The 27911-nt window shown below is 34.1% G+C and overlaps 2 protein-coding genes across 3 annotated transcripts; one reads left to right on the top strand and one right to left on the bottom strand.

The window, feature by feature from the left end:
• The first annotated feature begins 48 nt into the window (after positions 1-48).
• On the top strand, positions 49-17220 carry LOC115437961 (interleukin-13 receptor subunit alpha-1-like). Of its 2 annotated transcripts, XM_030161372.1 has the most exons (10): positions 49-149; positions 1599-1672; positions 8041-8096; positions 8194-8342; positions 8469-8641; positions 12194-12327; positions 13493-13634; positions 13729-13831; positions 15735-15816; positions 15995-17220. In XM_030161372.1, exons 2-10 carry the CDS (start codon positions 1606-1608, stop codon positions 16079-16081), a joined length of 993 nt encoding a protein of 330 aa, XP_030017232.1. In that variant the 5' UTR covers positions 49-149; positions 1599-1605; the 3' UTR covers positions 16082-17220. The 2 variants fall into 2 exon arrangements, with proteins under 2 accessions (XP_030017232.1, XP_030017233.1); XM_030161373.1 differs by lacking the exon at positions 8041-8096 and having other exon boundaries at positions 123-149.
• A 4103-nt stretch (positions 17221-21323) lies between these two features.
• LOC115437962 (SH2 domain-containing protein 1A-like) lies at positions 21324-26666 on the bottom strand. The gene is made up of 4 exons (XM_030161374.1): positions 26322-26666; positions 23127-23187; positions 22910-23051; positions 21324-21627 (listed from the first exon to the last, which is right to left on the bottom strand). Exons 1-4 carry the CDS (start codon positions 26471-26473, stop codon positions 21599-21601), a joined length of 384 nt encoding a protein of 127 aa, XP_030017234.1. The 5' UTR covers positions 26474-26666; the 3' UTR covers positions 21324-21598.
• Positions 26667-27911: the final 1245 nt, after the last annotated feature.

Raw genomic sequence — 27911 nt, 5'->3', positions numbered from 1 at the left:
TAACAAAAATAGATGAAAAAAAGAGAAAGAACGCCCTGGCTTCCTGATGCTTTGTACAGTATGTGATGTCATGGTTCTTTCTCCAGAAATGTGTCATTGTCTTCAGTCACTCAACCCCAGACAGCGGCGGAGTGGAACAAGAGCAGGAGGTAACGTCTTCTTCTTAATGCTATGTACAACAACATGTTAACACAGTACAGATGGACTTTGTGTTAGATTTTACTCGTATGAAGCGGTTAACTGGAACAGATGATAGCTGTGTCCATTCGTAATGCCTGAATCTATGTATGTACACAAGACTGGAAGCTTTTACATGTATTTGTATCTATCTGTATTTCTTCGTAAATATTCTCAAATCATGTTTCGGTGGAACGTTGAGAGACATCCACACTCTTCGATGTAAAACTGTGTTTTCGTGTTTTAAGATGCAGCAACTGAGATGTATTTAAAAAAGGGAAGTAAAGCCAGGAAATGCCTTATTAGTTTGAACTGATATAACAGCACGAAGGAGTAGTACAGCCACACCATGGATAAAAAACAATGTCTAAATATTGTTGTGATAAAGTTAAAATTTCCTGAATTAATAATGAAATGAGGAAATCATGTAGCATCAAATATAATAAAAACAGCAGCCTTTTATTAAATGTGGTGTTTTGATCAGCTGGGAATTTCGACAACTAGTAACAATGTTAATGTTAATAAACCCTTTTTGTCACAGAATCAGGCGGTTTTTCTCAAAATATTCAGGCTGTAGTCTTGTAAATTTTTGGTAATATGACTTGAATCGCGTATACATAATAGTTTCTTCTTAAAGTCTTAAAACTTTGCCCTTTAAATATTATGAATATGAATATTCTTTATGATGACTGTTTTAACATAAGAGTTTGACTTTTCATCTCACAGTTGAATTCTCTTAAAATAGTGACTTTTTAAAAATGTTACAACTGTGTTTTTTTTTTTTTACATTATGACTTGTTTTCTCTAAATTTTATGCCTTTATCTCTATAATATTAAGTATTTTTTCTTGTAACATTTTGACTAATATGACTAATATTTCCCTCAAGTCATTTTTTTTTCAAAACATTGTAACATTTTGTTTAATACTTTTATTTTTAAAAACCTTGATTATACAGTTACGCTTTATTATATATTATTATGCATTACTATTATGTATATTGTTGGATAAATGACTTAGAAAAGTCTTTAAATACTACAACTTTACTATGACTGTTTCCTCCTAATATTAAGACTTTTAATCTTACAGCTGTATTCTCTTATAAGTATGACTTTTTTCTTGAAATGTTTTGACTTTGTTCCTCTAATCTTATTTGTTTTTTTCAAAACTTTTCCACAACTTTATTCTTGTAATGTTATAAATTATTTCTCATCATTTGACTTTTAATATCACAGGTCTTTTAATAATGACTTTTAGTGTTATAAGTATTTTTCTCCAAATATTATGATTTTTTTTTTTTTTTTTTTTTTTAAGTTGTGTCTAGTTTCTCATTGTACTCAACACTCCTATAGTCCTTTGTATCACTTTGTCTCTATGCCTAGTTTGTGTTCATGTCTTTTTGTGTCTAAAACCTCATTTCCAGTTTGACAATGATGCTGCCTCCTGTCCGACCAGTAACGTGGCTCAGTTTGCTGATTTTGTGGAGCTCACAAAGTGGTGCGTGACCTACAACCTGCATGACACTGACAAACATTCACTTCACAGTATACATTTACATAGTTACAGTTATAAATATGTAAATATGCTGTATAATTCTTCTCAACTACACTATGCTTTACAAAGTTTACTTCAAATTTGACTGCATCTGGTCTAAAACAGTTCTATTGTAATCGTAACTTAAGCTTCTTTCACCACATAATGAAGTTAATTTACATGTCTCTTGTAGTGAAATTGGTAATTTATGAATAACATTTATTTTAATCTTTGTTTCAAAAATGTAACATTTAAAAATGCTGATCCCAGTAGTGGCCTATAGTTAAATCAGACCCAAAAGAACAAAAAAAAGGGATAAAAATATGAACATGTAAAATAAGGAGTACATTTTAGATATTAATGTCAAAAACTGTGCATTCAAACTCGGTGTGGATTTAGAGTAAAGGGGAATAAATGTCGTATTTATTTGATTATATCCATAGTTTATATGAAGCATTTTTGAAGTTTCTTTTTTGGCATTGTGTACATTTAGTCTGGTTAGTTTTGATTTCTTTTCTGGAAATGGACTGAGCAGCTCTGAATGGTACATTATGTACATTCTCCACATGAGCTGTGCCTTCCTGGATTTGATGTTGATTTGTTCATAAACGTTCAACAATCTGATGTTGACATTTTTATTTGACTCATTTTTAACTTCAGTTTCAGTTAGTTTTTCTTCTTTTGTTTAGAAGTGACAATAGATTTACATATTATCCTGTAATCCAGCTGAAAGTCCAAACTCTGGCTGGGCAACATCATGATCTTACATTGCGATCAATCTTAATTTACAACATTGTTTACTTTCCCTCGCCACTTTTTTAGGTACACCTATTTAACTGCACACTAAACAGATATTGCTGCAACTCAATGTACTCGATGCCCATATAGTTATAATAAAATATTTTTTACCAGTTCTCATAAATAAAATGGGATTTATTCTTGATAGATAAAGTGTAACTAGAACTCAGTATGTAATCATTGCCCCTGGTCAAAGGTGATTACTATTGTGTATAAAAAGAAATAAATGGAGGAATGTGTCTGAAAACAAATTGATTCAATCTATATGGGCAACAGCGTATAACAGTCGCATAGATGCGTTTAAGACAATCTACTGAAATTGAAACAGAACATCCGAATGGGGAAGAAATGGCGATTTAAGTGACTGTGAATGTGATTGGTGTGTTTCACAAACTGCTGATCTACTCGGATTTTCATTTCAGAAAACAGAAATGAAAATATGCGATGAGCGGCAATTCACAGGGTGAAAATGCCCTGTTGATGCCAGAGGTTAGAGGAGAATGTGCTGATAAGCAAGGCAACAATTAGTGGTTACAAATGAGGTTTATGCAGAAGAAGATCTACAGCAGCTGCATGTACACTCGTAGGCCACTTTATTAGGTACACCTGGTACTAGAGCGGCCAGTGACTTATACCTGTTAGAGGGATCGTACAGATTGTGTCATTAAATAACAGTCCTAAGTGTCTGATTGAGTTCTCATTTATTTTGTCAGTGTAATATCAGTGTATTATTGTATTGATGTTAGTATTAATATTCCTGGGCTTTGCGGGCTTATTTAAGTTCATGTATTGTGATTCTTTATTGTCTCTCTGCACTAACGTAATCAGTTTTAGTTTTAGGGAACTTGAAGAGTTTGTGCAACATGTTGTTTCGCTCCAAAGAGCAATGGCATGCAATGATGTTGTCAGATAATGAAGAACTATGTCTTTGAGATGCATATGATTTACATTGATATTTTGGAGAGAAAAAAAAAAAGATTCATTATATACTTAGCGCCATTAAAAACACACAGGTCAGAATAATACGTATATTTGGAGATATAATAAATTAATTGGTTTGAGGTTACCTTCATTAAAAAAAAAAAAAAAAAAAAAAAAAAAAAAAAAATTATAGAGGGAACCATTAGGCATTAGACCAGTGTTTTTCAACCCTGGGGTCAGGACCCCATGTGGGGTCACCTGGAATTCAAATTGGGTCGTCTAAAATTTCTAGTAATTGATAAAAAAATAAAATAAAATAAACTTACTAATAAAAAATATATGGTGAGTTGAGAGAGACAATCACAATACATAACAGACATGACAAACTGTGAAGCTGAAACTGCAGCACTGTGGTTCTGTTTATCTGTCAAATGTTCATTGTGGTCAGTTTCAGATGCTGCAGCTCTTTCATAATTCATAGTTTGAGTTCTTGTTTGTTCAGTATTAATTGAATGTCTTGGGTCGTCAGAAATTTGTGATGTTAAAATGGGGTCACGAGCCAAAAAAAGGTTGAGAACCACTGCCTTAGACAAATTGTGATCAACTTAACACGTTAATTCAGTCACTGAATACTGGTACTCAGAAACTGAAAGTGTCGTCATTCAATATTGGTTGTGTCCGCTTCTGGCTTCCAAACAAGTAGTGCAGCAACGACGCATGGAACTAAGTCTCATGATCCTGTCCTGAGGGATCCAATCACTCAGACGACTGATTGTACTGGGATGACAGCGCAGACGGCGAGAGACTTCACCACGGCTCAGACCTGCGCGTAGCATGCCAATGGCCCGCTTTTTCTGTTGTATCATAAGTCGTGATATTTTTAGCTGGCAAAAACGTTTGGGTGTTTTCTTTGCTGCTTTTATATAGTTTATTGACCACATCTAAAGTTATCAGTCAAGCGTGACTCTATACAAGAGATTCAACTCAATGTCCGACATTAAGGGACATTAGTCCAAACGCTGATGTTACGCGCATCAGGAATGAAAAAAATACAGCTGTTAACTGTGTTACTCATCTCACGAGCAGCATATACAAAATAGGCACCTGAGCAAATCATTTTCTGGAAATGACACCGCATGTTTGGACCGTGCGTTTTTAATGGCGCTAAGTATAAAATTCAGTTGGAACAAAACAGGTCACAGTCTGCAACATGAATGAATGAATGATTTATTTTTGGTTTGCACAGAAATCACCGCACACAGTACAACAACCGTAATAGCCACAAGAACCAAAAAAAGAAATAGGCCAGAGGCAGACGTTTATTTTTTGCCTATCCTTTTCACCTGACACACCACTTTCATTAATTTAAACGTGTTCATCATTGAGCATTGTCATTATAACAAAAGAATCAATAACAAAACAAAAACACATCTATCGCCTCCACTTAATATTCCTAAATGATCTTATAATTAAGGCATTTTTTAAACTTTATCAGAGAAGTGAACAACTTAAATTCATCATCAAAGCCATTCCATAATTTCACACCCACAACTGAAACTGAAACACATCTGGACGTCACATTTGTCCTCACTTTCATGCATTCAAAAATATAAAGACCTCTTAAATTATAATTACTCTCTCTTAATGTAAAGAACTCTTGAATGGTATTTGGAACAGTATTATTTTTTACTTTATAAATCATCTCTAATATTTTAAAATATACCATATCTGGCAATTTTAAGGTATTAAGTTGAATAAATAAATTATTAGTTGTCTCAAAAAATTCTACTTTATTAATTTTTCTTATAGCTCTTATTTGTAATTTTCCTCATGTATCTATACTAGTTTTTCCTCCATTCCCCCATATTTCTGCACAATATGCAGATGTACAGTTCAGAAAACACTTTTTTACTTCATCAGATATTCTTACAAAAATTAGGCCTATATAAAAATGTAGAGTCAGATAACAACAGAGAAAACCCATCAGTCACAGTCTAAGCCTCCATAAGCCAGTGGTTTGGGTGTAACCTGTCTAGAAAACCATCATTCAGATTGTGCATTGTGATACTCACGCCCAGCCCTAGTCCGAGTTGATCCAGGATGAGACCAACTGTTTGTTCGGCTGAATTCCTGAACAAACAAAATAGATGTGAAAGTATTCATAAGGGGATTATAGAGGATCTAACTGCAGAAAAGGAACAGTATAAGACACAAATTTATTGTGTTTTTGTTACCTTTTGTTGCTATATTTCTACAATAGCTCCAATCAGACTTCTTCTTTTTCATCACGTACTATGTGGGTGTGAACCAGAGTTAACAAACAGAACAGCCATTTACAATCTGCAGCTTCAGCCCTAATATCACTAAACATCACACACTGAATCTTTACATCAGGGGTGTCAAACTCATTTTAGTTCAGGGGCCACATTAAGCCAAATTTGATCTGAAGTGGGCTGGACCAGTGAAATAATAACATAATAATATAGAAATAATGTCAACTCCAAACTTTCCTCTATTTTCAAGTGAAAAAAGTAAAATTATGCGATGAAAATGTTTACATCTACCAACTATCCTTTAAAACAACGTGAATAGCATGAACAAACTGACATTTCTTAAGAAAACTAAGTGCAATTTTAACAATATTATGCCTCAGTTCATCCTTTACACATGTAAATTACAACTTACAGATTACAGTGGATCAACAAATACACAAAACATTTAATAACAGGCAGAATATTGGTAAACTAACACTTCAGACATTTCAAAATGTTCATATTTGTTCAAGTTATTTGCGTTTTGGTGAAATGATAGTTTGTTTTAGAGTAAATACAGTAAAATGACACAAAAATGTTTACATTTACAAAGAGAAAAATTTAAAGTTGTGAGTATTTATAGATTATTATGGTAGTATTTGTCTTATTTGTCTGTATGTGGAACCTGAAGTCAAATGATTAATATCTTCAGTGTAATTTTTGCTTTTCACAAATTCCTCCCATGGGCCAGAGCGGACTCTTTGGTGGGCTGGATTTGGCCTCCGGGCCGCATGTTTAAAGACCTCTGATTTACATGAACATTTTAAGTCAGGGGTGTCAAACTCATTCTAGTTTTTAGTCACATCCAGCCCAATTTTTATACAAGCATAACCAGTAGCGTAATAGCATAAAATCTGTGACAGTCTTGCACATTTACTTACTTATCTCAGGCAGTTTTGCACATGTTGTATGCCATTTACCTCTGACAGTTTGCACTATTACCCAGATATTGCACATTGATGTAAATATATATTTTTCTCTAAGTAATTGTAATTTGTATTTTTTAAATATTTTTTATGCTCTTTTTCTTTTGCATGCCATTTTTTAAATGCTGCTGTTTTGGTTGTTGTAATTTCCTTGTTAAATTATTCTATTTTTGTCTTGTATCGAAAAGTGATGATGAGTACATGATGAAGAAGGCTCCGTCTTGCTTATATAAAAAAGGTTGTATTAAAGAAAGAAAGTAAATATGTACGGTTATCAGAACAAGCACCATGGATTGCTTGGGAGAGTTTCTGCCAGTGTCTGTGTCCCTGCTCTGTGTATCTTACAAACTTTATATAGGTCCTGACTTAGAACATCTGATTTTAGTTAAACCCATTTCACACACACCTCCTCTACTCATATACTCATGGTCTGTTGTTTACTTATACCGTCTCTGGACATCCAGTAGAAGAAGGAAAGGACATTGGTTTGATGATGATGAAAGACAATGTCTGGCATATCTAAACAACAGAAAAAACACCAACACTTGTCGGCAGAAGCCTTCTTCTTCAGACACCCTGAAGAAGGCTTCTGCTGACATGTGTTGGTGCGTTTTTAACTCCAGCCCCAAAGAACTGATCTACATGCCCTCATGAAATAAAGGCTTTTTACAATTTTTCCAACCAAGTGAGGGCCTGGATTTTTGACTTTGTTACCTTCACCAGGAGGTATTGTGATCACTTTGCTTTGTGTGTTTGTGTGCGTGTTTGTATGTTTGTTTGCGTGTTTGTTTCTTTGTTAGCAAGAATGTAGACTGTGGGTTTCAGGTTCAATACATGTAGGACATGTAGTTTTGCACTTGGTTTTGTATTCATTTTGTATTATCCTTGGATGTATTTTGTTTGGTTTGTCTGACTTTATACAGTATGATTTTATAGCTAGTTGTGTATAGCTAACCATTAAGGCTACTATTATTTAGAAGGGGGCAGGAAATATAAGATTTTCTTCATCCTGCTCCTTTTTGAGCATAGGTGTGTACATGTTTGATCACCTAATGATTACTGAATGTCTGCTGATGAAATGCACCACCATGAACAAAATAAATGAAATGAAATATATTCAGATCATCACGGCTGTAAAATGAATTAACATCCTCTTTGATATTAATACATGCCAAGTAGACTGTTAATACATGATAAATTACAAATTAGTACCGATACTTATTTTGAAGGGGGTTCTTGAGAACTGGAACACACATTGAAGGTAGGAACGGTTAAAGACCAATGTACAAAGTTAAAGAACTTAGGAGTCGAAGATACTCCAATAGTTGTGTGTTTTGTGATGTGCTTTTATTCACAGTGTGTTTTGTTTTAACAGAGACAGACGGGAAAGTTTTAGACGTCTGTGCAGATGAAAAGTTAAGACTGAGCGAAGTGAGAATCATGATCACCTTTAAGCCTCTTTACAACACATCAGGCTGTTTCTTGAATGCAGATCTCCAAAGTGTCTTTTCATCTCTGTTCATTTCAGCTCATGGAACAGTGCTCTTCAGGACACGACCTTGAAATAGATATTAGCGAGGAAGACTTCTCATGCTTCCTTTACCCATCAGACTTACTCAACTGTTCCTGGTCTTTAAGTAAATTACCCACAGAGGCTAAGCTTTCAGTCTATATCAGGTATTTTTTTTGCATTTTTATCACATTACAACAGCACAAACAGGATTCTTGCATTTTGACTGGAGAAACAGTGTCGGTAATAATTACAGCACTGACTCAATATTTTGTTCTTTTTGTTTAATCTAGTGTTGATGAGAGTGGCAGAACAGTCCAGGAGTTTGTGTCTGAGGAGAGAGTTGGATCAATCAGACGCCAGTTTCCAACGGACCATAATCTGATACATGTCATCCAGCATTTCAACGTGTCCCTACGCAACATGTGGACCGTCCAGTCCTACATGTACGTCATTGAAACATTAGGTAATGAACACACATAACACAGTTAATATCCGCCTCAAATGGGGCCTATTTTATCGGCAGGTCTTTCAGTTACTGCTTTTTTTGTTTTTTTTTTGATCAGTGTATTTTTATTAAGTCTTTCAAACATACAAAAAAGTAAGACAAAAACTGAGACATATAGCAGAGGTATAAGACACCACAAAACAAACAAAAAAAAGTTAATAATTAAAGGCTTCCATTATGTAATTACCCGATCACTTGGTACAAAGCACACATTATCCAGAGTCAAAGTGCATTGTCAGCTGTTCTACATAAGAAATAAAAGGATGCCATACCACATTAAACTTCCCCGTTGATCTATTCAATGTGTATCTAATCTTTTCAATTTAAAAAAACAAAACAAAACATGACATCACATTTGGGTCAAAACACGGTATTCAAAATCTCTCTGATGGGACATTTTAGAGACAATATGACAGATTAGTGTTGCTAAATGACCCACATTTTTACTTTTAAATTCATTTTTGCTTTAGTTGCACCATAAGGGATTATCCAAAACAAGGAGGTACTTTATATTGAAATAAATGTTGGAATGGCAATCAATTAAAGTTCGCTTTCCAACACTATATAACATTTTACAGTAGCAATGTGGCACTCTATTACAAGTAAAAAGGAACTGTTTCAGAGACTTCCACACAGGCCAAAAAAACGCCATGTTTTTTATATTATGGCTAGTGCTGTCAAACAATTAAAATTTTTAATCAGATTAATCAAAGGGTTGCTGTGGATTAATTTTGACTGATCATGATTAAATATTCATTTTTAATCTATATTAATCGCATTTCATTTTGCATGAGCAAACAGACTCAAGAAAGAAGGGAATATACCTGTACATGCACTTCAACATTTTCAACAAAACAACTTGAAACACACTACTGCTTTTTTAGCTTAGATGACTAATAGGTGATCAGTTAAATCAGTTACACTAGGCCTGATAAATGTATTAATGCAGGAAATGCACTTTGAAAATGATGATTAGTAATCAGTCGGCTAGAATTAGTAAACTTTAGATATAGATGTGCATGTAAACTCTGTCAGCATTTCAGAGCCACTGTTGGTTCATTGTTTTTATTTAACCCTTTATAGGGCACTCATAGAAATACTCCAAAATTATAAATGTAAACCTTAGTGTGTTATTGGAGGACATAACAAGACTTTATTACTTTTGTGAAATTTCTCTGCATTTTTTATTGTTATCTAGAAAATCAAGGTCATTGAAGTTACCATATTTAGTTCCTTACCCGTAAGTGGCAAAATACCTAAATAAATAATGATAAATTTTATTTGTAACACTTGACATTTTTATCTAAAAACCTCAAAGTGCTTCAGGCAGGGTACAATAAATATGGGATGTCAAGAAAATAAAAATGGAAAGCAAATAGGATAGATAAAAACAGTTAAAAAAAAACAAAACAGGTAAAACAGGTGAAGCATGCACAGACGTGGGGAGATTATGGATATACAAGAAATATATATAAAAATACAAGAAAAACACATGTAAGATGAAAAGAACATGTATTTTAGAGCATTAGAACATCACTTTTGGAACATTAGACCAACATAAGTGCTGATACAGACCTCTGTCCACATCCACATTATCCCTTTGAACATCATTCCTTGCATTAGTACCATTACTTCATGGTACCTAACAAAGCAGGTACACTCACTGTTCATGCAGAGGTGGACCTTACAGACCCTGGAGACCACATTGGACCTGAGATTGTTGATTCACTGTCTTCATTGGAACTGTTGCTGTCACTGTCTTGCAATGTATGTGGAAATTACCAAAAATACTTGCCCGATAAAGGGTTAAGTTGTTATATGTTGTATTCAGATTCCAAACTGTCAACACCAGGAGGAACACACTTAGGCCCAAAACCCCCAACACTATGTATCCACAGACTGTATCACTCATTAAATAAAATAGATAGTTCATTGTTTACATGTGTATTATAGTATCATTATTTTTTTTCCTTCAAACTAAAACTCAGCTGCTTATTTTGACAATCAGTCAAAATAATGCTGTATAATAATCTTCAAGAGCTGCATCAGCTGATAGTTTACATTATAGTTACGTTAGCTTAACTCTATTTTTAGGCAGAAAACAGCCACAGGAAAACTACAAATCACCCCTGATTTCTGTGTTGTCAGTAGCTGCACTAGAGATCAGTTTGGAATCATCCAAACAAGATCAGAAATGTCACTATTTAATCTGAACTGTGGATCAAAAACAGCAACTCAGCAAACATAATAACATCACATATTAACTTAATACCTCCATAAGCCTCATAATCAAACTCACCTGTGTAGAAGAAACACTGCCATTTCAGCATCAAACTCCATTCTTTTCATTTAGAGCTGAGTCCAGCGGAGAAAACAACAGTGTTACTAGGTTTTACCACTTTGTCAGTAGTCGCTTTTCCATTCGACATCTGCGCAAAACTTTACCGATATTTACAAAATGTCGAAAAAACAGACATGCGTAATGTCAGTTTTTCCATTAAATCACAAATGCGATGATTACCTCCGCCAAGGAGGTTATGTTTTTGCCAGGGTTTGTTTGTTTGTTTGTTTGTTTGTCTGTCCGTTAGTGTGCAACATAACTCAAAAAGTTATGGACAGATTTGGATGAAATTTTCAGGGTTTGTTGGAAATGGGATAAGGAAGAAATGATTAAATTTTGGTGGTGATCGGGGGTGGGGGGGCCCACAGGGGGGCCACTGATCAGCCTTGGTGGAGGTCTGCGCTCTCCGAGTGCTTCTAGTTTGTTTATTTATTATCGCAAGATGACACGAGAAGTCATTGCATAAACATGGTGACAAACGTAAATATCGTGTTGATTTACAGATTCATTATTATTATATATTACCCTTCTATCCCATACTAAATTAAAAAATGATCCAGTTTCTTGGTGTGTCCACACATACTGCACCATGTTTTTTTTTTTAAAACTCTTTTTCTTCACTTGTAACGTTTGTCATCATCCATTTTTTTATTCACTTAATTTTAGTTGCAGAGAAAGGTCTTTCCATTGCAGTTTTGCATGAGATACTATTTGCACTACACCTGAAAAACCATCTCTTGCCAGCAAAAACTTTTAAAAAACTAGAGTTTTGGCAAAATTGTCTTTTTTCCATTAGGTAAATTTTTATGCGCGAGTTATATTCGCGCAATTTGAAAGTCAATGGAAGAATGTCTACTCTCCTTAACTGTAAATGTTGTTTCTTAATGGTTCTCATCCCATCTGGTCGCTTTCTGACACTTTGATCAAAGGCAATCCAGGTGTTATTTTCCTCCTCATGTAAGACCAGAGTGACTCACTACTCCCTCTAGTGGCCCCTTTAGGATTTTTTTTTTAACCCATAAAGACCCAAACATCCACCAGTGGACAAAATCCTTTATGCATTATTTTGCCATTCATAAGGTAGTTTGTCACAAAAAACATTTGCAGAGAATTCATGGTGAATGATGAAATGAATAATTTGTTCTTTTTGCTGTTTTTTTCTGCCACAGAGGTTCTTCCCCCACCTCCAAACGTCATTGCATCTTTTAGAAATGGAAGTTTGTTGGTGACATGGGGTCTGCCCTCCTGTCGTAAAAACTGCGTTCCTCGCTGCTTGCACTACAACCTACTCATAGACGACCAGGTACAGGATTCCGCTGTGTGTCATTGACTTTTATTTCTACAGATAATTGGTGGCACTGAAGTGGTGCAATGTGTGCAGGATGCTTATACCGATGTCACATAGTGAAATAATGGCCCAACATTTAGGTTCTAAAGAGAAAACATGAGTTCACGTAGATTTAAGTCAGGTTTATATCCAAATGGGTGACAAATTTTGAGAAAATCAGCCAAAAAGTGAAATTCCAAGTTTCCATATTATTTAAATGGATGAGTTGAATGAATATAAGACATAAAACAATGACCAACTTAAAGATTCAGAACAGGAGATTATTTAGTTTATTTTTGTCTCTCAACAAAGATTATTTGTTCATTATGTTGCTTGTTTTATTCACTTTTTATTCATTTTTCTTTCTGTTGTTGATTTGGGTGATTATTTTGGTTCATTTGGGCCAATTTTGCCAATTCTTAAATGCATTTTTGTTCAATTTGTTACTTGTTTTGTTCTCTTTTTTTTCCTCATTGTGTTTATTATTTTTACACTTAGTTGATTTTATTGATTATTTGTGACGCTGATAACTTTTTCATTCATTTGGTTAATTTTATCGTTTTTTCTTACTTTGTTCATTTTCATTGCTTTTAATCCTTAATTTGTTTCGTTTTGTTTATTTTTTTGTCAGTCTGTCTCATTTTTTATTCAATTTGATGCTTGTTTTGTTTAGTTTTTAAGTCAATTTTTGCCCATTTTGTTACTTTTTTGTTTATTTTTTGCCTGTTGGGTTTTTGTGCCTTTGAGTTAATTTTTTTGTCAATATTTATTCATTTACTGTATTATTTTCTTACTTTTCTCGTTCATCTTGTGCTCGTTTTGTTCATTTCAACCAGCGAGTGCGAGTTAAAACGAACAAAATAATGAACAAAATGAACAACAATTAATCAAATAAGCAACAAAATAAACAAAACAAGAAATAAATTCAATAAAGATGAGCGAAACCAATTTTTATTCATTCTTACTGAACTATATCCAAAGTATGTGGAGACAAAAGTAGACATTATTTTATCTACATTAACATGTTACACACAAATGTTTGATTTGTTGGGACGTGGTCACCCTATTAGTCATGTATGAACAAAGCAACTACAAGAATTTTTAACACGGGCAATTTCTGTTTATCTTTTTACCAAACCAGGAGAAATTTGTGACTGAAAAGCTGTCCTATACGGAGCTGAACGTGGACACCACCCACACCTACAAAGTGAAGATAAGGACCATGAAAGTGGAGTATTTTTGTGAGGGATCACATAAGTGGAGCGACTGGAGTCCAACTGTCAGTAAGTGCCTGGCGTTACAGTCGTCTTTAGAACTCTACATGTTTTATTAATGCACCAAGCATACTAAAGTGTGTGTTTGTGTCCACGTATGTAGCTGTTCAGTCAGTACAAGGATTCAAACCCCTGGTAATCGTAGCAATTTCACTTGGAATACCCATGATCCTCCTGGCCCTGCTGCTCTTTTTCCGACATCTGAGGTAAATGTGTGTTTTTTGTTTTTTTTTTTACTTTACCTTTATTTTTTTATCACTCTTGCTCTATAAATGCAGCCTTGACTACACATCGAGGGCAAAGTTGTCCCTGACACTGCTGATGAAAAACGAGAATGTAGAAAGCAGAAGTGAGAAGTGAGAGGCGTGTAAGGGTGAAGGTAAAGTCTTTTTCCGAAATGCCACCGCAAAGCATCCACTTAAGACAGAAATCCCCTGTGTCTAAAATAGCAGAACACAAAATACGAAAGAAAATGAACAAAATACGAAGAAAAATGCAAAAGCAGAAACGAAAAGCATGTGTTTCTTTTCAGTGCACTCGGACAGCTGTTGAGTCTGCTAGTTCACTAATTCTGCTTCTTCTTCCACGAAAGTATTAAACCACAAATAAAGTAGAAATTACAGCTTGACCCATGTTCTTATGCTTTATGTCAGGAATTAGCAGAGACGGGAAGTACTGAACCGCACATCATACACGACAAATGTAGCTAGACAAATAATATTTTACACATTGGATCCAGGTTACTGCTCACTGTTACTAGTACACCAAATGGACAAAAGTATTTGGACATGTTGAATTCCGGTGTTTCTTTTCTAACAGGGGTCTGGGCTACAAAACAATAATGACAAATGTTGTAATATAGTTTTATATTGTGATACATATTATTGCGTTGCATGAGTTAGTTTGGAAACACTGCAATCTATGTACAAGAAAATGTGGACTCATACGTACTTCAAGTAAATATTTAATATCAAATCAAAACAAGTAAGTAAGTACGTAAGTAAATTTTATTTATAGAGCACTTTTCACAGACAGAGCCACAAAGTGCTTTATGAAATCAAATCAAAATCAAATCAAATTTACAGAAACCCAACAGAATCCTCCAGGAGCAAACGCTTGTGATTGGTGACAGTGGTGAGGAAAAACTTCCCTTTAACAGGCAGAAACCTGGAGCAGACCCAGACTCCTGAAGGATGGCCATCTGCCTTGACCAGTTGGGGTTAAAGAGCAAGAGTAAAGGAGGAGAAAAGAGAGAGCGATAGAGATATGGAGAGACTGGGGGAGGGGGGGAGGTAGGGGGGAGACACATGGAGTACATGTAACACTGTAAAGTAACAACTTTACATTGCGAAAAACGAATAAAACAGTACAAATAAAATGCAATTAGAATACCCGTAAAACACAATAAAATACCATTAAAAACAGTTTAAAATATGATGAATACAAAAAGTGCAAAACAAGCGGTGCCAGGCACAACAAACCCCACCTCTTGCACGTATTATAGCTTATTTTGGCATCAATCCAGCTGATGTCATTATGTCTATGCGTGTACTGATGTCAGCATATCAATTGCCTCTATATTTGTGCCAAGTTTGAAATAAATTCAAACAAAGTTTATAGACATTTGAAATTTCACCCATTATAAATAAATTGGAAAAAAAAAAAAAAGATTTAAAAAAATTCATAAAAAGTTTAAAGTTTGATCTACTCTTCCCAAAATGTAATCAGGTCTATTCTGGGTCACTGGCAGTCTCTAAACCCAGTTTGGTATGAATTCAGTCAATAGTTTTGCTGCTAGAGTATTAACAAACAAATAAACAAACCAAATCAAAAACAATATCCCTTGCCTTCCCTATGGGGGGATGGGATAATGGGGCAAAAATGCAGAGTTTCTAGTCAAATACAACAACAGAAAACATCACAAAGGGCCTAAGCCTCCAAATACAAGAAGAAAGCTACAGAAAAATTACAGTTTGGTTGTAACTCATCTCCATTTTATAAAAGGTGAGAAAATTGTGATTCAGACTGTGAAAAGTTATCCTGCCTTAAAAGACTGTGGTGATCTTTCGTCCTTCCCTGGTTTGATGTGTATCTGTGATTGTGTTCCAGCCTGTATAAAGTCCTCTTCCCTCCCATACCCCGGCCTCCTCCAAAATACATGCATTTCCTGGAGAAAAATGACACATTCAATGTAAGTACATACTGAAGTTTCCTTACTCTTACAGGGGCTGTGCAGATTTAACAGCCTCTTAATGCAAAATGTGACTGACATGACATGACTCATTTTTACCCAAACCACACATTAAGCCAACTCAGACACTCAAGTATGAAAAGGCACTAAAGTACTGCTGATTTTGTTGCGTTTTCAGTTACACTCTCCTCCCTCACCGGCCAAACCTGAGGAGATAACAGAGGTACTGGACACAGAGGAAACTCCTGGAAAGGCAGTGGATTAAGTGAATTATGAGCACATGCAGTACCCACTGAGTCCACTAAGAGGCACATTTTCATACATTTCCAACCACCAATCCTCCCATCTGTGTTCTGAATTTATCTAAATTGGGTGGAAGATACAAAACAAAACCCCTGATAAGTCATGTCTCAGTAACAGAAGATTTGTGCTGGACTTCCATCACTGGTGTCTTTAAAAATCTATTTGAAATGACTCAGAAACGGGAGAAATATCAACAGAGAAGGTAAAGTATTAAAGTTTACATTAAAGTCACAGCTTTGGAAAGAGTTATAAGAACCATTATGGAGACTATAAAGTAGTGAGAAGTAAGCATTTGTCATAAATATAGTTTCTAAAGCCATTATTTGTGTGCACATGAAGAAATTAGCTGCAACAAAACATCTGAATAGCAACAAAACATATACAAATAAAGAAAAGACAGAAATATAAAGAATATCTGAAACAATTAATACCCTTAAAAGAGACCAAGGAATATCTCCAAATCATTTCTAAAGCTTTTCATAATTATTTTTTTAAATATATATTTATTCATTTTTTCATTTTTACAAAAAACAACATAAACATCAAACAGCCCCCCCCACCCCCCTCCCACACATCAATGAATTTACAGTAACACAGTCCTGACAGCAATAAATTAATATGCTACAAATTAGTAATTGTATATCAAATAAAAGAAAGAAAAGTGTATGTAATGCAGAAAACAACAAGGTCAATCACTCACATCAGTCACCTCATTGAAGAAATTTTAACACAAGGCCCCATAACTGGTCAAACACTATGCCAAACACTTGATTTATCACCATTTATTTATAATATTATTCTCTGTATTTTGTATTTTATTAGTATAAGTCAGGTATTTTCTTGTATTTAATTCACTGATCATGTAGATGTTCATAAAAGCTCAGATTAAAGTTATGGGTTATTATATAAGAAATAGACAAAACTGAAGAAAAAAGGAATTTTTCAGTAAAACATACCATTAAATCAACCTAAACATAGTGCCTCCATCCACTGTCATTGATCCAACTCCATGGGTTTTACTGGCGAATCAATAATGCAGAAAATGAGTGTTTCCACGGTAACTTCAGAGCCTCTGAATGTCCAAATGAGTCATTTCTGATGACCATGAAATGATGACAAACTGTATTTTACACAAATTATTTACATGTATTGATAGGATTAGTGGATCAACAGGTATTAAACAGTTTAGATTAGTGGATGGTTTTGGTCAGTGATGGTTATTTGGGTCTTTATGGGTTAATATAAGGCTTAGAAATTCAATATAAATTCATTCCACAGGCCAGATTGGACCCTGGTAGGAGCTGGTTTTGGTCCACAGGCCTTATGTTGCATACTCCTTCACTCTGTCATGAAGGTGAAGCAGCAACAAAAAGTTCAGTTATTATGAACTATTTAAGGTAACTGTAGTTCATAATAAAAAAAGTGTGACTATTCTTTCCATGATGTGGATTTGTCCATAACGCCGGTCTGGTCTGTCTTCCAAAGGTATCGGCGCTGACCTGGATCTACTGCAGATCATACACTGATTTATACACACGGATTTAATGTTTCAGGTGCAGGTTTATTGCACAAAGCGACAACAGACATGAGAAAAATGGGGTGTGGCCTTTTATTGTGACCGACCTCAGACACACCTGTACAATACTGGTGCTTCTAATCTACATTCTAGGAGGTCCATACATACTGTAGATAGGATAACTGTGAACATAGAAAAAGTATTACATCATTTATGTCAGCTCATCAAAAACTGGAATAAACACAATAGTTGCATTTCTATTTTTTTCACTGTATGTAACATTTAATGCAGAAATGTTGCATATTATACCTTTAATAGCTATAATAATGGCATTTAAAAAAGACACTTGGACAACATTTCAAGGTACACATTTTTATTGCGTTATTTATCTTATGAAACAACCCTGTATCTGTTGAATTACATTTCTTTTTTTCATTTTCTTCACAAAATGAAGCTTCACAAACCATCCATGCATACAGTATTTGAGCCTGAATCCAGTCTGGTATTGGAAACTTTTGATAATTATTTTTTTTACCTGCTTATTGTGTGAGATAGCTGTACATACAGTATATTTGCCTCTGTTAATATTATGTTGATCGCTGTGTAATAGTAGCTTCTTTGCGTACTTTCAGCCTTGTTACTTCAGATGTAATAACCATCTGAGGTAACAAGTCTGACCATTTTTATTAGTTTTCATGTAATGTTGAAGATCACTGGTAAAATTGACAAATAAAAGTGTGTCCATTTTGATGATCTGCCCTTCCTGAACCTCCATTTTGTTACATGTTACATACAATGCAAACAGGCTACTCTAGCTTCTCCAAATACAGACCATCACAACAATGTTAAAAATAAAAAATGTTTTGACAGCTGTCACACCCATCTTCACAGCTCTACACACAATGACTCATCATATGAGCAACACAGACCTGCTAAAAAGGAACCGCAGAAACTGATACTTAAATATTCACATTCAGTCTATTTATTTGAGCAGGTAAAGTAGGTTAAAGAACATGTGACATCAGCAATAAGCCTTTTACGCTGCCCAAAAGGAGTAGCACAGTGGTTCCCAACCTTTTTTTGTCTCGTGACCCCATTTTAATATCACAAATTTCTGGCGACCCCAGACATTCAAAATGGAGACTTTTTTTTTTTGTTGCTAAAATCAATTTGTTTTTGATCATGTAATAGTTTGCTATAATATGTTACAAATAAACATTCATTTTAGATGCCATTTAGTCTTTATAATGTATATTATTATGGACAGAAGCAGAAAAGCCAGGTGTAGATTACTGCACAAAGTGAGAATTTTATTTTCCTTGGTCAGGGTATGTACAGTCAGTCCAGCATGGATTTATAAAGCTGTGAATTAATACTGAACAAACAAGAACTCAAACTATGAATTGTGAAAGAGCTACAGCATCTGAAACCGACCACAATGAACATTTGACAGATAAACAGTACCACAGTGCTTCAGATTCAGATTCAGAGTTTGAGAGCCATCGTATATTTTTATCAGTAAGTGTTTTTATTTATTTTTTTATTAATTACTAGAAATTTCAGGTGACCCCATTTGAACTCCAGGCGACCCCACATGGGGTCCCGACCCCATGGTTGAAAAACACTGGAGTACGATGAAGTACAAACTGACAAATTCCTATCCCCAACTTCCATCAACACTACGATCAGCAGCTGTGTTATTACATACAGACAGTGTCACAGTTTCCTAGTATTAGTTGTTGTGTTTGTACATTACATCACTGTATACACACATGTGCACAGGGGGGCGCATGTGCACACACCTCAGTCCACACAACAAATTAATTCAACATCAAATACATTTGTTCAACCATCAATAAATTCATTCAATATCCAATAAATTCCCTAACATCCCTTCTTGCTAAACACAGTTGCATGCATTCACGTGACTGAAAAACAGACGAGTGCTCAAAACAGATTAAGACAATAGATCATTAATACTAAATATGTTTATGCTTTACACTGAAAAGTGTTTCACCACATTTCCTGACTAAGAAACTTAAATGTCCAATATAGAGAATTTATCAAGCATTAATGAAATAATTATGTTTTTGTTAGAGTAGAATCACCTAAAATCAAGAACTGTGGAGTGTTTATTATCTTTGAATACTGAATTTGTATTTATATTTTTTTTTATCAGAGTAGGTCACTGCCACAGAGTCACCATATAGACCTCTGTCATCTGTTTTCTAATGTAAAATAATGAAGGTGCATTAAATGAGTGCATTAAATTATATCTTCTTGGTAGTTCTCGGTTTAACTAGACTGGTTTAGCTCTTTTGAAAACATTCGTCTCTCATCCAAAGAAACTTCCAAGAGGCTTCTTCAGTTCTGAACCGAGAAGAACTACCAAGAAGAACAATGACCTGGGCAAATGAGAACCTACACAGACATTAAATTATATCCCTCCAGAGTCCAAAGCTATATTTAAAATAACTATGGTAAAATACCACTGAATTATAGCTTTCTTTGTTTGATTTGAGTATCGACTTCACACAATGCAAGTGCTGATACAATGACAATGTAGCTTTAATATATAGAAATTACATGATGTACAACTAAATTGTAGAGCAGCTGCAGACCTGTACACAAGGATATTTTCTCTTAAATCATACTTGATGACCCCTGGACTAAAGGAACATGAATAATACCGGACACGTCTTGACTCTATGATGAATTGTTTCTTAGTGATTTCTGTAAAAATGCCCAAATAGCCAAAATATTTAAAATCTAAGCTTTCTAATGATATGTAGCATACCTATATGGAAGCAAGTAATGTGTTTTGACTAAACAGATGAGTAAAACACCAAGAAAAAAAAAAAAAGAATAAAAAATTATATACAGCCAGGTTTGTATGTATTTGGACAGAAAGAGTCACCTGATCTCCACCCACTGGAGCAGCTTTTCAGTTCCTGAAGTCGAAATTGAGGGCAGAAAAACCCACAGACAAGCAGCAGCTGAAGGCCTGCAAAAGCATCTCCAGAAGAAAACTCAGCATTTGGTGATGTGCATGGATTCCAGATTTAATGCAGTCACTGAATGCTAAGGATTTTAATCCAAGCTAAAAAAAAAAAAAAAAAAACACCTCTGATTTATAACCGATATAAACTGATTGATAACAATTTGGTGGTGAAGGGTCAAATGCCAAACTCACTTTGACCTCATGTCTCTCCATTCTTATGAGCTCAGAAACACCACATGGGATTTTTTTTTTTTTTTTCATATTCGCTTTGGCTCTAAGATGAATTAAACAAATGTTGGTGGTCAAAGGTCAAGGATTTGACTTTGGCCTCATAACGGTACAGATACATATGAACTGGTCAGTTAGTTCTGAGCTGAAAATGGAGGGACTACAATTAAAATGGTTGTAATTCCTTAACGGTCAGTGTAATATTTTTGTTAAGCCTCTTGAATTAAATCCACATTTCAGTTACAAGCTGACTTCCATTTCAGTCCACTGTGATGGTGGTGTACAAAGACAACATTACAAACTAGAAAAGCACTAAGAGAGCACAGACCTCCGCCAAGGCAGATCAGTCTCCCCCCCCACCACCACCACCACCACCATCACCACCAAAATTTTATCATTTGTTCCTTGTGCCAGTATCAACATTTCCTGAAATTTTCATGAAAATCTGTCCGTAACTTTTTGAGTTACCTTACCAACAGACAAACAGACAGACAGACAGACAAACCCCGATGAAAACATATAAGCATTACTGTCCAAATACTTATGGACCTGACTGTATTTACATTGAAAAACATGACATTTTCATGCTCCACTTATGTACAGTCAGCAAATACTGTAACTGAACTGAAGCTCTCTGAAAAACAGGATAAATGACAAATTATTTCCATCTCTGGTGCAGTAAAGTGAGTCCAGCTGGAACACAGTCCTCTTAATAAATAGAAATGCTGCAGCCATTATGTCGACATCTCCATGTAAACAAACTCTGTGGAGAACAAAGAAAGTCTGTTGGTGTTGAGCTGTTTTTTTCTTGACTGAAACATAAGCCCAGTCTGATGCACTGGAAGATTTTCAAGTTGATTCAACGTATCGCAGAGACAACTTTTAAAATATAATAGGTTGTAGCTCCCATTTATCTGGAAAACTATATGAGAGGGTTGTTTAGTGGGGGAAAGTCTTATACCAGGACACACCAGGACTATCAACCCCACCAACAAAACATTATGTATCTACAGACTCAATGAATAAAGCGTAAAGCTCATTATTTCTACACATCTATATTTTGGTATCATCAGGTTTTCTTCTTCAAACTAAAACTCATAGCTGCTTATTTTAAAGGGGTCATATTTTGCTAAACCCACTTTTATCAGTCTTTGGTACGTTTATTTGTGTATTTGGACCCTAATTACTGAAAACTACTTAGGAAACATTAAATAGAGAGAAAATTGTATTTGGGAGCTGCCATCAAAGTAACACTGGGTCTTTATAGGTCAGTGTTTTTCAACCTTGAGGTCAGGAGCCCACATGGGGTCGCCTGGAATTCAAATGGGGTCACCTGAAACTTCTAGTAATTGATAAAAAACTAAAACTTACTAATAAAAATTTACATTATATAGCTTAAATGTTGCCTAAAATTAACATTTATTTGCAACATATTGTAGAAAACCATTGCATGATCAAAAACAAATAAATTTTAGCAAATAAAATGTCTCCGTTTTGAAATTTCTAATAATATATATATTGAATAATTAATAATATATATATTTTTTTTTTAATTAAAACTTATAAAAAATTTACATTATATGGTCTAAATGTTCTCTAAAATTAATGTTTATTTGCAACATAGTATAGCAAACTATTTGATGATCAAAAACAAATTAATTTTTGCCAAAAAAAAAGTCTCCGTTTTGAATGTCTGGGGTCGCCTGAAATGTGTGATGTTAAAATGGGGTCACCATCCAAAAAAGGTTGGAAACCACTGTTTTAGGTTAAAAAAGGAAACACTACACTTTACACACTCTGCACTGTTTCTTTTAAGCTTAAAGATTTTATCTGTTTATCTGTTTTATCGGTTTTATCTGTTTATCTTTTTTTTCTATTTGCCTATGCTTTTTGTTGCTTCCCCTGCCCCCTGCTGTGATGTTTAGCACTTTGAATTGTCTTATACATGAAATATGATATTAAAAATAAACCTGCCTTGCCTTGCCTTTTAGTCAAGTAGAAGATTATTTCCTGAGTTGTACAGATGTAAATGTGTGTTTCTGTACCTGGTCCAAAGCTGTGGTCTCGTAGCTGTGTTTTGTCCAGTGGGTCTGTAAGGGGGGCTAAACTCACATCTGAGGCTGTTCCCCCCCTGTAGCTCTCTATCAGTGTCTCCAGCGTCCTGAAGCTCTGTCTTTGTCTTGAATCCTGTCATTCACAGAAACATGAGTGTTGTCAGTGTAAAAACCCAGTGTGTGTTTACCCTGTGTGTGGATGACTCACCTGAAGAGACCACCCAGCAGACGTGTGAACCAGTCTGTAGGTGTGAACAAAGGGCGCCTTTCTGCAAAACACCACGATCAGATATTACCGTCATTAACTCATGTCAGACCTGAAATGAATTCACTCAGTTGTTCCAGTGTGAGTGAGTAAATCTGAAAAGGATATGAATCATACAGTAACTCATAAATTAGTTCTGTGTTTGATTGCGATTCATGTACAAGAGGAGAGGTAAACTGATGAAAGACCTTTTAACCCTTTCATGCATAGTGGTCACTGCACTGGACAGCTAATCTACATCTGGTCTCTAATATATTCATGGGTTTTGTTGTTTTAGTTTGCTATGAGTTAACACAGTGGACACTTCTGCACCATCCCATACACTGACATTCATACCATTATTGTAACTTTGCTGTTCTTCATAAACCTGATCTGCAGTGACATGTTTGAGTCTAAATCAGTTGCTAATAAAAATTGAGAATATGATAAAATGTTACAAAACATCAGAGCTGCATTAAAAATATTTTGATTTTATAGTTTTCACACAGTTTATCACTTTCTGATATTGCATTCTTTGCTTCAAAAATTAAACACATGGTGTCCAGTAGAGTGGACATTTTTGGAACTCCACAAAAAATTATGAAGGTAGATTTGTTTCTTTATTGCTTTAATTCAAAAAATATTTTCAATAAAAAAAAAATATTTTCAATCAAAAAAAAAATTCACTTCAATTAAGAAAAAAACCTTTTCAATTAAAGAAAAAAAGTGTTCAAATGCAATTTTTTGGATCTTAAATATTTTTTGCATTCAAACACTTTTTCTCTTTGATTGAAAAGGTTTTTTTATTTTGATTGAAAAAATTTGTTTTTTTAACTGAAAATATTTTTTTGGGTTAAAGCAATAAAGAAACAAAGCGACCTTCATAAAAAATAGGTTCATTAACAAATTTAATCGCATTGTTTTTCATGGCTAAAGAGGAAAAAAACATTCAGGAAAAAAATCTAAACAAACAAAAAACAAAGTCAAATGAAACAATTTTGGGTGATTTAACTGGTAAAATATTTTTAAAAATAATAATCAGAAACATAATTTAAAGTAAGAGTAGATAAAAAACATTTACAAAATAAGACAAAATATAGTAAGCTAAATGAAGAAAAGTTGACAACATAATGATAATGATAATTTGTGAAATAATGGGTGGATTAGTAGCAAATTACTGCATCAAATTATTACCTCCACCAGGAGGTATTGTGATCGCTTTGCTTTGTATGTTTGCGTGTTTGCATGTTTGTTTGTTTGTTTGTTTGTTAGCAGGATAACTCCAAAAGTTATGGATGGATTTTCATTAAATTTTCAGGAAATGTTGACACTGGCGTAAGGAAGAGATCTGTCTTGGTGGAGGTGCGCACTTTCCGAGTGCCTTTCTTGTTTATCATTGTTTATAGTTATGTGTCAAATACATGTAGCGGAGTAAAATATTCCTCTCTTGAATGTAATGAAGTAAAAGCATTAACCCATAAAGACCCAGTGTTACTTTTATGTCTCTTCCCACATTAATTTTTCTATCAATTTAGCCTTTTTTAAGTGATTTATCACCATTTATCCTCTGGGTTTCGCATTTTTTTCCTCATTAAAATCTGATATTGCCCTGTATTTAATTTGCTGATCATGTAGATGTTCATTAAAGCTTAGATTAAAGTTGAAGGTTATTATATCAGAAACAGAGAAAACTGTATTCTACACCAATTATTTACAGATATTTATGGGATTAGTGGATCAGAAGTTATTAATAATTTTACATCAGTAGATGGTTGTGGTTGTTTGTGGCTGTCTAGGACATTATGGGTTAAGTACGATCAAATGCAAATACATTGGTAGGCATTACAATTGTTCATGTAATATGTATGAGTAAATGTACTGCATTACATTAACCACAGGAAAAAGTCATTTTTTTGTCGTATTTCCTTTTTTAAAAAATCTTTGAGTCTGATCAAATGCAAATACTTTAGCAGGTATGTCACAATTGTTCATGTAATATGTCATATAAAAATGAGCATCTACTATTGCAGAAGATTATTTTTGCACATTTTTTACACACTCTCTTTGTCAATTTTCTGTGTTTTAATTAATTAAAACATTAATTTACTGAAAATACATGATCTAATATGTACAAGGCACACAATACTCTTCTCCCTCCTTACATCTAGGAGATGCTTGAAAGTAGAAAAAGTTAGTACAGCCTCAGAGGAAATGGCATTTTAAAAAAAAAAAGCAAAGGCAAGAACAAATAATTAAATTAGATGTATTTCGGTTAGAGGGGTTAATCTTTGGAATGGCCTGGAAGATTGATTCAAACTGTCTAAAACAATTCAAACTTTTAAAAAGATGAACAAATTAACTATTATTCAAAAATATAGAACTCAGAATTGACTAAAGAAAATACTTGTTTAAAAGATTAAGATCAATATTGGTAGTTGAGATACGGACATGATTTACTTGAATTAAATTAAGTATGTACTATCTTGTGTTGTATATTTAGCAATGATTACATTGAAATTTCTTTTGTTTTTGTTGTTGTTTGTTTCTTTTCATGTGGAAACATTGTGTTGATTGTAAATAGGGCAAAATAAGTCTTAATTTCAGCCTAAACCTTTCGGTCGCATTGTATATGGAACAATGAATATTTTGTTTTTGTTTGTAGTTTAAAGTAATTAACAACCGAATAAACTACTACTACTTTTACTGCTACCACTTTTGATAATCTTTGAATGCACTCTGAGCTTTTATGAACATCTACATGATCAGTAAATATAATAATATACCTGTTTTTCAGTAAAAAATGAAAAAGGCAGAGGACAATATATAATAAATGATGATAAATCACTTAGGAAAGCTTAAATGTAGAGTACAATTTATTTGTAAGTCACCAAAAAATAGTTCTAGATCTTTTAGGGTTAACTGAATATAAAAATGTGCATCTACTATCGCAGAAGATTATTTTTGCACATTTAGTTTTGCATCTGAATGTCTAAATGGGTCATATGTCATAAACTGAGAAACTACATTTTATCTGAATCATTTACACGTATTGATTCGATCAGAGGTTTTAAAGTGATTAAACATTTTAGATCAGTAGGCTGGTTGCTGTTGAGTTCTTTGCAGGTGAATTTTCTGCAGAATGTGTCCATCTTTACCCACCTCACACAGAGGCAGTAGGCTCCCCGCACAGTGTCGCTGTCTCTGAGCAGAAAGCTGCCGTCACGTCCAAACCTCTCCAGCAGCATCTCTGTGGCTTCACTTCCAATTCTCCCATAATAAATGGACTGGATGAGTCTCCCTTCACCCTCCATGTCACCTTGCAGCTCAGCCACTATACTTCCGTGGGTGAAAGTAGAGCAAATGTAGCAACAGATGAGGGTGTGAAAGTCTGTGAAGCAGGAAAAGCTGTTTTGGTTTTCACACTTTTTGTTTTGCAGGTGCAATTGACACAAAGAGCTGCACACAAAGTTGAACTGAGACTATCTGTTGAAAAGTGGAAGTAAATCTACACTGTCGTCCATAAAGCTGAAATTAAATATTTTTGCCTCTTCTCATGAAATGACAATGGGATTTTTTTTGTCCATAGATGAAATGGTGCTGTGACTCATAATTATTGTGTATAAATAGGAATGAATAGAGGAATGTCTGAAAACGTGATTATTTCAACTGTATGGGCAACAATGTATATCATATTTACAAAAAAAAAGATAATTTACAATAATCTGTGCCTCTATTTCACCAATGCCACAATTTTTCCTCTAACAATCTGTGCTTAATCAGGTTTTTCAACCTCAATTTATAACTTTTAATTGAATTTTTAAGTGTATGTGCTTCTTTTCATAGGTCAAGTTTATCTATATAGCACATTTAAAACAACAGAAAAAAAGTTGTAGATACAAATGCAAGATATTCTAAAACTAATGAAATGAGAAAAAATACAAGATGTATTAAAACTGATAAAATACTAACAGGATAAATAGCATCTAAACACAACCAGAAGATAAAACAAATAAAAGTATGCACTTGTATTAAATTTTGTCTTAAGTCATAATCTAGTTCTCATATTCAGTCACACTGTCGCTGTTAGCAATTCACCAGATTTTAGTTTCAGGATGTGGCGAAGACAAAGACTGTGTTAAGATTTCCGAAGTAGACAAAAGTGGTTTGTTCTATGTCAGTTTGTACAAACAGCTGTCAGAGCAAACATACAGAACTGAAACATCAAACACCAAATGTGGTTTATGTCCATTGTTGCTGGTGTTTATAATGAATAATAATCAAAATATAAATAAATTTGATAAAATGAACAAAAATGATTACAGTATCACTCATTGTCCAGGCCAGTGTCCTTTGACAGTTCTGTGTAAAGTCAATAACAGATTTATATCCATAAAGTAAATGTTTGTTTATGATAAAATGAGTAAACTGACATAACTCAAACAATAACATAATAACCAATATATTCCACTAAAAACTGATGTTTGTATTTACATTTCATCTTAACCCATAAAGACCCAATCCTACTAATGTGGCAGTTCCAATAGTTTTTTCTTTCTTTTCTTTTTTTTTTTTCTTAAGTGATTTATCGCCATTTGTTATAATATTATCCTCTGTATTTTTTATTTATTTATTTTTTTTTGGTCATTTAAGTTTTTATGGATTTTATCATATTTTCAGACATTTACAAAAAGGAAAAAAAAAGGAAAAAAAGGAAAGACAAAAAGAAAAACAAAACAAAACAACCCACAA

The sequence above is a fragment of the Sphaeramia orbicularis genome, chromosome 17 (assembly GCF_902148855.1).
Source record: "Sphaeramia orbicularis chromosome 17, fSphaOr1.1, whole genome shotgun sequence".
NCBI lineage: Eukaryota > Metazoa > Chordata > Actinopteri > Kurtiformes > Apogonidae > Sphaeramia > Sphaeramia orbicularis.
This window is presented reverse-complemented; position numbering and strand designations above follow the sequence as displayed.

Coding starts and splice junctions, on each gene's coding strand:
- LOC115437961 (XM_030161372.1), top strand. CDS start 1,606: ATGATGCTGCCTCCTGTCCGACCAGTAACGTGGCTCAGTTTGCTGATT. Junction 1,673..8,040: donor TTTGTGGAGCTCACAAAGTG/GTGCGTGACCTA, acceptor TTGTTTTAACAG/AGACAGACGGGAAAGTTTTA. Junction 8,642..12,193: donor GTACGTCATTGAAACATTAG/GTAATGAACACA, acceptor TTTCTGCCACAG/AGGTTCTTCCCCCACCTCCA.
- LOC115437962 (XM_030161374.1), bottom strand. CDS start 26,473: ATGGAGGGTGAAGGGAGACTCATCCAGTCCATTTATTATGGGAGAATT. Junction 23,188..26,321: donor GCCTACTGCCTCTGTGTGAG/GTGGGTAAAGAT, acceptor GGTGTTTTGCAG/AAAGGCGCCCTTTGTTCACA. Junction 21,628..22,909: donor AGACCACAGCTTTGGACCAG/GTACAGAAACAC, acceptor TGTTCTCCACAG/AGTTTGTTTACATGGAGATG.